This window comes from Triturus cristatus, chromosome 2_2, assembly GCF_964204655.1.
Source record: "Triturus cristatus chromosome 2_2, aTriCri1.1, whole genome shotgun sequence".
NCBI lineage: Eukaryota > Metazoa > Chordata > Amphibia > Caudata > Salamandridae > Triturus > Triturus cristatus.
Genome location: NC_140582.1, coordinates 1,139,006,010 through 1,139,020,046, shown reverse-complemented (window position 1 = coordinate 1,139,020,046; position 14,037 = coordinate 1,139,006,010). Strand labels below are relative to the sequence as shown.

Here is a 14,037-nt window from a genome sequence, read left to right as displayed (position 1 = left end):
TGGATTAGAGAGGACATGGACCCCATTCCTCATGGACCACAAGAGACAAGCCCTGGTGGCCTTCCCCCTGCCATTGTTGTCTGGTGGTAATGGATACAGATTCCACCGGCGTACGTATCGGGTTGGATTTGAGACAAGGGTAAGAAGAATGTTTTAGATAAAAGTATTGGTGTTGACAAAATCACATCTGAAGTTCATGAGCATTCTATGAAGATATGTGACTTGTATGGTGGATGCCTCTGAACCTGTAGATTCCACCGGACCTCACACCTTGGGGGGTGGAGGGGCTTGTGGAAATGGAGAGAGCTATAAAACAAGAAACTGAGGAAATAAATCAGACTAAGAAATGAGTAGCTGTTGTGTAACAATCACACCTTATCGTTGAACCAGTTGTAGGGTCGTGTAAAGGGAGATGTGTAGTGTGTGCTGGTGCTCACTTGGTATCCACTACCCTTCTACCCATGGGTGTGTGCCAGATAATAAAAATGTGGTTTTATCATATAATAATCAAGCACAGAATGATCCTGAAGCACTCTGATGGCAGCTTGCAATATTAAATCTACATGGTAGGATATATAGAAAAAAACATATCTGTGGTATTTATTCCAATTAAAGTCCATAACAGATCCAAATTTCTATTTGCACAACATCTAAGCAGCTGACACGTGTCTCGTCACAACAGTGACTTATTCATGGCTGTAAATGTACATAGATTGTATAACAGAGTTACTAACATATTATCATTAAGAAGATTATGCTCTAATTATTAACTAGGAAACAAAAAGACACCAGTGTCAAGGTAGAATCCAAAAAAGTTTATTGGTGCATGCTGAAACCTGCCGCCAATGGAAAATATGGATCCTAAATTCTTTTAAAGAATGAATGGAAAGACTCGTTAACTAGTTTGACCAAATTATTAGTTCAATGCAGCAAAGGAATGCAAGCCAAAAAGTGTAGAATACTCTTCCAGAAATACCTCTTTCATATGGCTAGTATGGTGCAAATAATTCTCTGCGAGGATTCTTTGCTGGCAGTGAATTCTCCAGCAGGAGATTTACCACTTCCTTCACAAATTTAAGGTTTTTTGTTGACAATCAAGAGAAAATGCGGCATAACTTGTAGTAGAACAGTACCTCACAGAAACATTCGGCTAGAACATTTCTGTGTTTTGCCATTCTTTTTGTTAATGTTCGTCCGCATGCAGCCACTGTTGGGTATGTAAGTTGTTTCTCCACATCTCCTTACCCTCCTAGTAGTTTGTTCAGTGCCATAGGATGAAGAATTCTTTGGAACATTGGAAGCATTTGTGCTGTACCATTTAAACATACAACTCCTGGGTAAGACCAGTAATATGTTTTACAATTACCTGCACTATAATGTTGTGTTCCCTTACACTACTTAAAACCTTAAATGATCCCAGTGCTCTTGTTCTGTACAATGTGTGAAGCTTTGGGCTCAGAATGAAAACTAATGTACAGATATGCTGTATCATTCTTCCCAATGGCGTTAATTTTTGTTTTAACTCTTGTAGATCTAGGAAACATAACCACGCTAATAATCATAATGCTACACATTAGTAACATTTTCTTCTTCACTACAGTCTCTTGTTCAAAGGAAGGTACACCTCAAACATGTCACACATTTAGTGAAATATCTGCCCTGACAAATATTCAAGTATGTTGCCTATAGATCTAGTTATTGCTATAAGTGTTTTGTAATGCCCTGATATGTTGTTTGAGGCAACTTTGTAGGACCTGATGCTACTGACCTGGGGACACTGTGGTTGAGTAAGATTTGTGAAATTGGCAAAGGAACAATGTTAAATACCTCTGGTTGTTGACGGTCCTGGTGCTTAGTAGTTGGCGCAGTCCTTCTTTAGAAGGGTTGCACAGGGAGTCCCCTGCTGGAAATTGAAAGCATCATTGAGTATGTTCTTTAGCAATGGTCTCTTAATGCCCCGTAGTTATATTGGTCAATTAATGAATGGTCCTCAGCAGCTGTTTTGGTTTTGCCTGACTGACTAGCTGGGCAATGCCTGAGCCAAAGGTATGGACAGGGGTGTAGTGGGACCATTTTGAGTAGGTTTTGTGGAATTAAGAACTACACATTTTGATTATTTCTGCAGTTTTGATAAGACCTTCTTTGGTGCTCCAATGTACAATATGTTGCTAGAGTCCAGAGATGAATCCAATGTAGTGGCTAGTTTGTTGCCTTGGCGAAAGAGCTTAAGCATCGTGTCAAGTTGTGGTTGGTCCTCTTTGAGACTGATGTGATGTTTGGGTTGAATCAAACCAGAATATGAGATTTCTACCTTCCTTGCTGTTGATGGGCTTCCCCAGCTCTGTGAACTGGTCAGCTGTGATTATGGCAACTGAGGTATGTTTGTATGTATGCATTCATGGGTACGCATAAAATGAGACGCTAGCTACAAAGCAACTGCAGGTTTTACAGAAGTGGACGAGATCAAAGAGGCATATATTAGTGGGTTACAAGTATGGATGTTTCAACTGTTATACTAGTTGTAAAAAAGTGATTAGACATTGGGGATGTAGTTATAGAAGTTCATGGTGTGTTGCATGTCTTGAAAGGTACATGTATGCATATTATAGTCTACCTGGTGATGTTAACTGAGAGAAAATTGGAACACAGTGTTGCGAATGTTAACATCATATTTTTAACTTCAATATGATGTGTGTTTTGTTTTTAATTAATCAAAGTAAAACAGCTCAAGAGTGTGTCGATAGCAGCTTTTCTGCCACCAGGCCAGACTTTCCTACATTTCGGAACAATCCAAAGGTTTTAGGAACTCACTGGGAAGAATAAGGTTTATACTTTTCTTTTAGAAAGGAGAGTTTGCCTTTGTGCCCTGCCTTATGTACAAGACTTCGAGCTGATTCGTGTTCTCACTTGGAGTCTATAGAGTTGATCCAGGCCCAGAGTCATGTGATCCTACATGAGGCTCAGGAAACATCAAACAGCTGCAGGTTCTAGGTGTTGAACTTGGTAAAGTAGATTTTCAAGGTTACTAAGATAGGTCCCGGTTGCGTAGTCAGTTCTTGCCAACACAGCTTGAACCCTATAGCAGTGGTTAATTCAGGGAAAGCTGTGGTGGGGTAAGCCTATGTTCAGTACCATTGAGATTTGCGACTATAATGAAAGTGTACTAACCGTTATAAAACCAGCTTGGTGTACACTGGTGAACCATGTTGTAAAGACCACAAATCTTTGCCAAATTATTTGAGGCCATTTTGGTGAGTTGATGATGATACATCTGTTATCATAATTTCAGTTTTTGATTGGTTTCATTTTACACTGTTCGCTGTCATTTGCCAATCAGTGGTTATTAGACCGTTTGCAAAGTTATCAGATTTGTCTTGCTCGAAGGACTTGAGCATAAAAAATAAACTTTGTATCATCACCATTATTATAACCTGTGATACCAAGGAGTGAAGTATTTTTGACCAGAAGAAGTAAGTGAATAGTAGTATCGTCACTGATTAACTTTTATGGGACTCCTCACCTTAAAGTAGCAGCCAAGCACTGGAAAGCTAGCCAGGCAACAATCTGAGTTTAATCTAGTTAAAAACAAAGCTATCATTTCAGAATTGTGCGATTAACACCTACGTTCCTCAGTGGTAGTTTGGTAGATGGCGTCAAAAGGCCCTGATGCAGGCACCCTTGGTGTCTGTACACAGGTCCTCCAAAATAGACGTTAGTTTAAAACCTGCTTGTATCCCAACACATATACCAATAGGATGAGTAAATGTCTGGCGTTGACTTATCACGACTTGTCCTAGCACCTTTGCCACAAACAGCAAGCTAGTCCCTTGACAATATTAAGTAAGGCACAATCAGATTGAGGGTTTTTAAGCACTTCTCTAAATCTTTTCAGGATTTGGACTGTGCCAATTCCTACAAAATTATAAATGTTTGCAGTCAGGAAGCTATCTCTGCAAAGGTGGGGAGTATCTACTCGCCCAAAGCACAGGGTGCTTCAGAAATCTACTTGTCTTATAAAAAATAGATCCACTTGTCCCTTTTGGTGTCATGCAGTAAGATGACAAGTTAGAGCATTATATCAGAACTAATAATAGCCTCTCTGATTATGCCAGGGCTCATGTTATATCAGAACTTGAATACTAGACTAGGAAGGCTAAAATGTTTGCCATCTTTAAGGGCTGCAAGTAGATGGTATGCGATGGTTCCAGAGTTGGAATGGCCAGTGAGTCTATTATACGTAGACAAACCTACATGTTGAAAGGGGTTTATCAATTCCTCTCCAATATCCTTCCACATTGGAAAACGTTGGAAATATTGTCCAAATACAGTCAGGAGTATTTTTGTTTTAGGGTTTTAAAAAACAGGAAATAGGGATAGTGAATTGGCAGTTGCTCAGCAGATTTTCGAATGGACTAATGTATGCTTGTTTTCTTGCTCATGCGAAAATGGAAAGGAGAAAGGTTTGCTATGAGTATGGTTTCCAGGCCTACTTCTTTTGAGTTTATGAAAATCGTAAATATGCACCACCAGTGCAAGGACCTATACCTCTGAGTGCACTTCACTGATTTTTTTTATAAGAATTTGGCCTCTAATTTATATTCATGTTGCCAATACTGTTTTTTCACTGATTCAGCATTATTAAACTTTTTGGGTTTTGCCTGCACTGCGCTTGAGAAATCTATTATTTTTAATATAAACTTAAAGGGACTTACATCCCACCTTCTCTCTTTGCAGACTTTTCATTGGTTCCTGTGTGGGCCACTTACCTTTGCTCCATTTCTATTGGCTGTAGAAAATGTTCTTGTATATACCAATGCCTGTTCTTCGTCTGCTTCTCTTATCAGTTACCCGCTGCTGAAATACTATTAACATCTGCTTTGGTGGAACTATATTTTCATAACGTTTTGCCTTTTACTATTGCAGCATATTTATATAACAATTTATCATCCGGTGGGATTAAGTGATCCCCAGCTCTCAAGTCAGCAGCTCTGGCCGCTGCGTTACATCCTCTCCACTCCCGTGTTATCTGTCAAGGAGCTCTTTTCTTCTCCTGGACATGATTGATAAAAACAGCTCTTTATTAATTACATAGGCGAAAACGATTTAGTGCTTGTTTTTAAGTCTCGCCTGGCAAAAAGCAGCGCATGCGTTGCGCTCGTCAGAGAGACCTTTTGGAATCAATTCTCCGCCGTGGGCTCATGCACACGCCTGCATGGACAAAGATGGCTGCTCTCGCCATTTGTCCAATGCAGACAGCATGCGCGTGTCCAAGGGACAGTGGACATTCCCACACCAATTTGTCAGTCCCCCCGGGCACAAGCAGGCATCCACTTCTGTCTTTTTGCTGCGATCAGCTGTCCTGACAGAAGTGGATGCCTGCTTGTGCCCCAAGGGGAACTGCAGGACAGCTGATCGCAGAGGTGTGTCTTCGCCATTTCTCTCTCATGACCTGGCTTTACTACTCCCCTCTCTGCAGCCCCCTTCTCTCAGTGCTCCTTTGTCCCTCGCCATCTTTGTCCTTGCACTGTCCCACACGTGCCCACCCTCTTTGTGCCGCTCGCTGAATGTATCCCTGTCAAGCCCTCTCCGTCTTGCACCCTGTTGCCAGCTCTTGTCTGCCATTCATCTCCAGCCAGCCCCTCGCGACGCGCCATTTTGTTGCCATAGCAACGCAAATGACGCTTCGCGTGTCTTTTAATGTCAGTCCCCCCGGGGCACAAGCAGGCATCCACTTCTGTCTTTTTGCTGCGATCAGCTGTCCTGACAGAAGTGGATGCCTGCTTGTGCCCCAAGGGAACTGCAAGACAGCTGATCGCAGAGGTGTGTCTTCCCCATTTCTCTCTCACGACCTGGCTTTACTACTCCCCTCTCTGCAGCCCCATTCTCTCAATGCTCCTCTGTCCCTGGCCATCTTTGTCTTTGCACTGTCCCACACGTGCCCGCCCTCTTTGTGCCACTCGCTAAATGTATCCCTGTCAAGCACTCTTCGTCTTGCACCCTGTCGTCAGATCTTGTCTGCCATTCATCTCCAGCCAGCCCCTCGCGACGCGCTATCCGCTCCGCTCACCCTCTGCCTCAATGCTTGATCTGCCTTCTTGACATCCATTTCAAACCCACAGAGGCATGAGACAGGCGCGATTCATTAAGCAACTATGGGGTTCGCATTGGTTTTCCTTCATGCACTGCCTTTCTTTTTCACTCCTCCTTGTATGTCTGCATGCTTACATAGCTTTCTCTTAGCAAACCAGTATGAAACAAGCATTTGCAATGCAATAGAAATGACAATGCGTTTTATTTATGTTTCAAAAACCAAAACATAAATAAAAGGCATTGTCATTTACAATGTAAATAGCTCAAACTCGCGTAAATGTGAGACCTGTTGCATTGCAAATGTTTGTTTTAATATTGGCAACCTCAAACTTGTTTTACTAAATGATGCTTCAGAGAAATGGTATTTAAAGTTTTACAATAGTTTAGAAAAACACTTGTGTACATTTTATTTTGAAAGCAAACAATCCAATATCTGGCTATCGTGTTTTTACATGTATTTACATATAATATGACATCAACCGGAGAGCATTATAATTAGCCTCAATTTGGTAAATTTTGTGCACCTGTGTACATGTTTTTATACTGGACCCAGGGTTTGTAATGCTAGCTGAGCTCACAACTCAGTGCATTTCCTTAGAGCTCTCTTAATAATAAAGGATTTCACATTAATGAATCATATATACAAGTCTGAAAAACTGGTTTGTGCTGCAGGGGGTGGGCCTGCTTGTGCAGTGGATAAAATAAACATGAAAACCTTTTGTCCTTGACCCCAATTAATATTTCTTGGGAGTCACACAATAGGGATTCCTAGCCCCTGTAGTAAGGGCAGATATCTAGCTGTGAATTTACTGTTCTCTAGAGCAATCCTTAATTGTTCTTCCTCATGTAACTTGAAGTTTGAAAGTAGGGGTAGACGTAAATTGCGTAATTTACTGTAGCATTTTTCTACAAAATTATGGCAAAATTACTCAAGATTGTGCTAAATTCCACGATGAGGGTAACACTGAATTTAGTGCTATTTTCTTAGCACAAAATGTACCCTTTTGTCCAAAATAGACCTGAATATGCATTTTGCACTAAGAAAATTTCACTAAATGCAACACAACGCGAAAAGCAGCAACCACTCAATCTGTTCCTCTACTCTTGCGGTAGGCATTTCTTGCCTAAATACTCTGAATCACAAGGCAGACATAATCTTGTAATTTTTGGTCATTTTGCGTCACAAGATTAACACAAATTTACCAATATTACTCCGATTACTCGGGCGTAATGAAAATTTTACCGAGGCCTATTTAGAGGTGTTTATTTTGGTTCATTATGTCTCACTCCGCCTCAGTGATATCCTTTTCATGGGTATACACAGAGCATTTACCTAGTATATCTTCATATCCTCTCCTCTACCCTTTCAGACACAGAAAGCTCTCTGTCCTCTTGAATACATCTTAATCACATAGTTAATGCATTCATACAGTCTGTTATCCTGTCACAGGTGAGATTGTATCTGGAAGGGTACTGCTCACACCTTCCAAAAGACAGATAGATGTAGATGTTGGATCGCAGTGGTGAAAGAGATGTGACTTGGATCTGCCATAGTGGTTTTTTTGGTCACTGAATTCACAATGGCAAAAGGAGTTGTACTATTACAGCACCTAAGTTACTCCCTTCGCATTCAGGACAGACCGAGGAGTTTACTTGATTGCACTTACTGAAAGTCACTGCCAAACTGGCTGCAATATAATAATAATAATAATAAATATATATAATAATAATGTGTTATTTACTTAGCACTTCATACAAAAAAATGTTTTGTTTTCTTAGAACTATAAATAATATGTATTAACCAGTTCAGTACTAATCAAATTGCCAGTCTGAGGACAATAAACATTTTATTTCCCCAGTTTGGGATTCAGACCCATGATCTGCAGGCCACACTAGCAGTGCTTAATTTGAGCCAGGGTTTCCAATGCTCGACACCGGCCCTTAATTGTGAACACCAGTGCTTGTGACAGTCTGCCACAAGCTGGCGCTGCTTGGCTAATTTAGAGATGACCACAAACTGCTTAATTATTAATTCAATATACATAAAAAATAACTATTACCTGTCACCCAAGGCCTGAAATAGCCCGAATTGTCAGACTTGTAGGAGTGTGATGGTTAGTAGCTGGGTTCTTGCTATCATTGATAGCATAGCAGGGGCAATGTGTGCTGCAAGCTGCAGTTGTCTCTTGACGAGAGCCCTAACACTTATGTTTTTTACAGATTAAACACTGCACACCGGGTGTCACTAGCAAACACGTAACTCGCCGACCCATGTTTGCAACACATATTGATATTTTTCTGTAAATTATTTAATGGACCCCAAAATGCATCAAAACAGTGATTTTAATTGATGATAATTTTTTTCCTCTAAGGGTTCAGGAGATGGTGCATCCAACTCCGCTTTACTTCCGGAATCTACTCCTGTTAGAGACAGAGCTGCTGCTTTTGAACCTGATCCAGAGCCAGCTGTTAGAAGAAAGGAGACCGGTTTGCCTAAAAAACAGTCCCCGGTTGAAAGATCAGATGACCACTTGGGCAAGGTATTGTAGTGCAAAAATGGAGCTAACAATTCTTTAGCATTTGTACTTAATACAATAGTAATGAAACAAAACCAGTTGTTTAGCCCCTCCACACCAGTTTGTTTTTAGTGTTACAAAGTAGTGAAAATAGTGGATCCACTTTGTGACAGAAAGTGTGAGTGCAGTCAGGGTAAAGTTTGTAAAGCCTTTTACATTGATAAAAGAGTATATAAGGTCTAAATGCATGGCAGAATTATAAACTTTGAAATGTTAATTTGAGGATTTTTGATTTACTGCTAAATCTTGGATAGGTTACAGATAATGTCTCCCATCGGCTGTCTACAAATCCAAACGAAGCAACTCCCAAAAGCAAGAATACTTTTGGAGGTGCTGGGAGATCCCAAATTCCAAGAAAAGTTATCCATCTGCCAACCAGTGATCCACGGAATACACCTTCACCAGCTGTATGTACTTTACTTTATATTCTGTGTTACATTAACATATCCCATGAATATTAATATATTAACTAATGCATCTGATTACAAATCTGTCAACAACCTTAAAATTAATCTAACAAAAATGTTCTGTTCGAGGCATATGAGCTGCAGATCACACACTGAGGATAAGATCGCTATCTGGTGTTGGGCTCGGATGATTGCAGGTTGTTGTTGTCTTCGGAAGAAGCCTTTGGTCACGAGATAGGTGACTCCTCCCCTGGACAACAGTGCGCATGGGCATCCACTCCATCGTCAGATTGTTTTTTTCCGCCATTGGGTTCGGATGAACATTTTTCCGCTCCAGCAGAAAACTTCCAGCAATCAAATTAACTCTTCAATCTTCATTCCATCGACATCGAAATCAACTCGGACCGGTTCCGGAAGCGGCTGATGGACAGGACACCCTTTAAAAAATGCCCCCAGTGTGGAGCGAAGTTCCCCCACAGTGACCACCACGAGGTTTGTAACCTCTGCCTGTCGCCGGAACACAACGAATCGAACTGTCCAGCTTGTGCCGCTTTCCGTTCCAAGAAGACCCTCCGGGACCGAAGAGCTCGACGCCATATTATGGCCAAACCAGCTCCAGAACCGGAGGACATCTTTGCTCAGGATGTTCCTGAAGATGACACCGAAGATCTCGAGATCGTGTCTGAGGCCGACGATTCCGATGACCTCATCACTCCAGGGCAGCGTGTGAGTACCACCCCCCCTGCCCCTACCCCATCCAAAAAGACATTGGTCAAGACTCCGCCAGCTGGGCCCAGTCGCGACCGAAAATCCTCTTCAGAAGCCCCACCCTCGGGCCCGGCTCCGAAGACATCTAAGCCTGTAGGTGGCTCGGGCTCGAGCAAACCTCATGTTATTGTACCTATAATACCTTCGGCACCGAAAACTCCACTGTCGGCACCGAAACAGGCTTCAAGACCGAAATGTCCTTCGGCACCAAAACGTTCCTCGGCACCGAAGTCTCCACCGGCACCGAAACGTTCTTCGGCATCGATGCCTAAAAGTCCCTCGGCACCGAAGATTCCATCGGCACCGAAAACTCCATCGGCACCGAAAACTCCATCGGCACCGAAGATTCCATCGGCGCCCCGAAACGTTCTTCGACATCGATGCCTAAAAGTCCCTCGGCACCGAAGATTCCATCGGCACCGAAAACTCCATCGGCACCGAAGATTCCATCAGCGCCGAAAACTCCGTCGGCACCTAAAAATCCATCGCACCGAAAACTCCGTCCACACTGAAAAAAGTTCATAAAGATCCGAAACGGCCATCGCCACCACCACTTTCGGAGCCGGATGAACTTTTTCGCCCAGATCCTACTCAAAAGCGGATCTACATCAATCCCAAAACCGGACATGTGACTGCAGTCCCATACAAGAAACGGAAGCTGGACATCACACCACCTCCAGCTCCCATACGGAAGAAGGACTGTGCTACTTCACCACTTCGTCCTTCCTCTCCTGTGTTACCTCCTGACCCATCCCCCCCTCCTCCTCCTCCTTCTCCTTTACCTTCACCATCTCCTTCTCATTCACCTCCTCCACAGGATGATACTGATGATTTAGGGGGAGGGGCGGACCCTGATTTATTTAATGATCCTCTTGATCCAAACGACCCTTTTACGTTCCCAGACACAGCACCAGTAGATGACTGGTCCTATCCAATACCTGACATGCCTGACCCCACTACCTACCCTTCCAAGCCCTCCCCGCCTGATGACCATTTGGGGTTTGGCCAACTGATAAATAGGGCAGCAACATTCCATGGCGTCACGATGCACACGGACGCCCTTGAAGAGGACTTTCTCCTCGATACTTTTGAGCAGTCACAAAAAACTGTTCACATACTGCCCATGATTAAAGGGGTTATAAAGCATGCCACTGAAGTCTTTAAAGACCCTGTTAGAGCTAGGGTTCTCAACCCCCGCATCGAAAAAAAATACAGACCAGCCCCACAGGACCCTGCATACATTAAAGCTCAGCTCCCTTTAGACTCCTTGGTCGTGTCAAATGCCAGGAAGCGTGTTAACTCACAGACAACTGGAGAAACGCCTCCCCCGGACAAGGAGTCTAAGCTTTTAGAGGCCTCAGGCAAACGAGTCGCCGCACAGGCGGCAAACTACTGGCGTATTGCCAATACCCAAGCCCTGTTAGCCCGGTATGATAGGGCGCATTATGACCAACTTGAGGACCTTATGTAACATCTGCCTGAGCCCTTTAAATCCCAGGCTACTGACCTCATTCAAGAAGGCAAATTAATATCTAATGCCTCCATTAAATGCGCCTTAGATGCGGCAGACACTGCTTCTAGGGCGGTCAATACCAGCGTCTTACTCAGACGACATGCCTGGCTCCGTATTTCCGGTTTTAAACCGGAGGTTCAAACCACAATTCCAGCTCAACCTATCAACCAAGAGCAGCTATTTGGCCCTGCAGTGGACCCTGCATTAGAAAAAATGAAGAAAGATAATGAGACTGCCAAATCTATGGGAGCACTGCAGTCTCCTCAAACCCGGGGTTCCTTTCGTCGCTCCTTTTATAGAGGAGCCTCCAAAAATGTGGGAACTGAGACCACGTCCACCTTTAAAAATTCTGGACAAACATCCCCTAACAGAGGATATTTTCGAGGGCGTTATAGGGGAAACAATAACAAAGGTCGAGGGCGGGGCAACAACAACAACACCCGCACCTCCCCAGCCACTAAACAGTGACTTGCCACCACTCCCCCCAGACCATTCCACTCAAGTCGGGGGGCGGCTCCAACAATTCCTACCTGTCTGGACTTCCATCACCACAGACAGGTGGGTAAGACAAATTACCCAGTCTGGCTACTGCCTCGAACTAATACAATCCCCCCCAAACATACCGCCCAAACAACGTCCAATGTCCTCACATCATCTCTCTCTCCTCAAACAAGAAGTTCAATCCCTGTTACAAAAACATGCGATAGAACCAGTCCCTCTTCAACATCAGGGAACAGGAGTATATTCCCTATACTTCCTCATTCCCAAAAAGGACAAAACGTTAAGGCCCATACTGGATCTCAGACTACTAAACCAGTATATACAATCAGATCATTTTCATATGACCACCCTCCAACAAGTCCTCCCACTATTACAACAGGGAGACTTCCTCGCCACATTGGACCTCAAGGACGCGTACTTTCACATCCCTATGCATCCCGCTCACAGAAAATATCTACGATTTGTAGTAGATGGGCAACACTATCAATTTACAGTTCTCCCATTCAGAGTAACAACAGCACCCAGAGTGTTCACCAAGTGCTTAGCAGTCATGGCAGCGCACCTCAGAAGACAACAGATCCATGTCTTCCCCTATCTGGACGATTGGCTCATAAAAGCCAATACTCACCAAAAATGCGTTCTCCACACTCATCGCACTATTCAAACCCTCCACAACTTGGGATTCACTATCAACTACCCCAAATCTCATCTACAGCCTTCCCACTTACATCAGTATCTAGGAGCAACCATAGATACATCCAAAGCCATAGCTTATCCCAGCACTGCCAGGATAGCCAGTATACAAAATCTCATCTCTCAATTTCAAACTCATCAATCTCTTCCAGCAAGAGTGTTCATGCAGCTCCTAGGCATGATGGCGTCATGCATCTCCATAGTCCCACACGCACAACTTCAAATGCGTCCCTTACAGGAATGTCTAGCACAACAGTGGAACCAAGCTCACGGACAACTTACCGATCTGGTGTTGGTGGACAGTCGCTCACTTCGCTCACTGAAATGGTGGAACACCATCAACCTGTCCAAAGGGCGGCCGTTCTTAGAGCCTCTTCCACAAGTTGTGCTGACTACCGACGCATCTCTAACGGGGTGGGGAGCCCACCTCCTTCAACATACCACTCAGGGCAGATGGACCAGTCAACAAAAACTGCTCCACATCAATCACCTAGAACTCTTAGCAGTGTTCCTGGCACTAAAATCCTTTCAGGTACACCTAAAGAACAAAACTATCCTCATACGCACAGACAACATGACGACAATGTATTATATACAGAAGCAAGGGGGGACACATTCTCTCCAACTGTCCCAACTGGCACAGCAAATCTGGAGATGGGCAATTCCCCAAAACATCTACCTGTTAGCAGAACATCTCCCAGGAATCCACAACCAGGTGGCCGACCTCCTAAGTCGCCACACACAACAGATCCATGAATGGGAATTACACCCCAAGGTTCTACTCCCATTCTTCCAAAAATGGGGACAACCAGACATAGACCTGTTCGCCACTCCCGAAAACACAAAATGCCCAACCTTCGCCGCCAGGTTTCCACACCCACAGTCGAAGGGCAATGCCCTATGGATGAACTGGTCAGGCAGATTTGCATACGCTTTTCCGCCTCTCCCACTCGTTCCATTTGTGGTACGCAAACTGAAACAACAGTCGCTAACACTAATTCTGGTAGCTCCCACTTGGGCACGTCAACCGTGGTTCACCACACTTCTGGAACTATCTTTAGTTCCACATCAAAAGCTACACCTCTCCCCGGATCTATTAACCCAGAACCATGGAGAAATCAGACACCCAGATCCTCAAACACTGAACCTAGCGATCTGGCTCCTGAAGTCTTAGAGTTCGGGTACCTCAACCTCCCTCCAGACTGTATGAATATCATAAAGGAAGCCAGACGACCTACTACTAGAGCATGTTATGCCGCAAAATGGAAACGATTTGCCATCTACTGCGCTAATAATGACATACATCCATTGGATGCTTCCATCCAAAACATCATTTGCTATCTACTACACTTGCAAAGATGCAATCTAGCGTATTCCTCTATACGTTTACACCTAGCAGCCTTGGCAGCCTACTTGCAAAATAGGCAACACCTGTCCCTCTTTAAGGTACCAGCAATCAAAGCGTTTATGGAAGGTCTGAAAAGAATTC

At 43.6% G+C, this 14,037-nt stretch overlaps 1 protein-coding gene across 3 annotated transcripts in view; it reads left to right on the top strand.

Annotated features, from left to right (window-relative positions):
* The window catches only part of MAVS (mitochondrial antiviral signaling protein), a 217,810-nt gene that overhangs the window by 158,099 nt on the left and 45,674 nt on the right, over window positions 1-14,037 (top strand). For all 3 annotated transcript variants that reach the window (XM_085642676.1, XM_085642675.1, XM_085642674.1), the window contains 2 exons: window positions 8,463-8,630; window positions 8,921-9,073. In XM_085642676.1, the coding sequence (XP_085498802.1) occupies window positions 8,463-8,630; window positions 8,921-9,073 (321 nt within the window). The remainder of the gene's footprint in view (window positions 1-8,462; window positions 8,631-8,920; window positions 9,074-14,037) is intronic.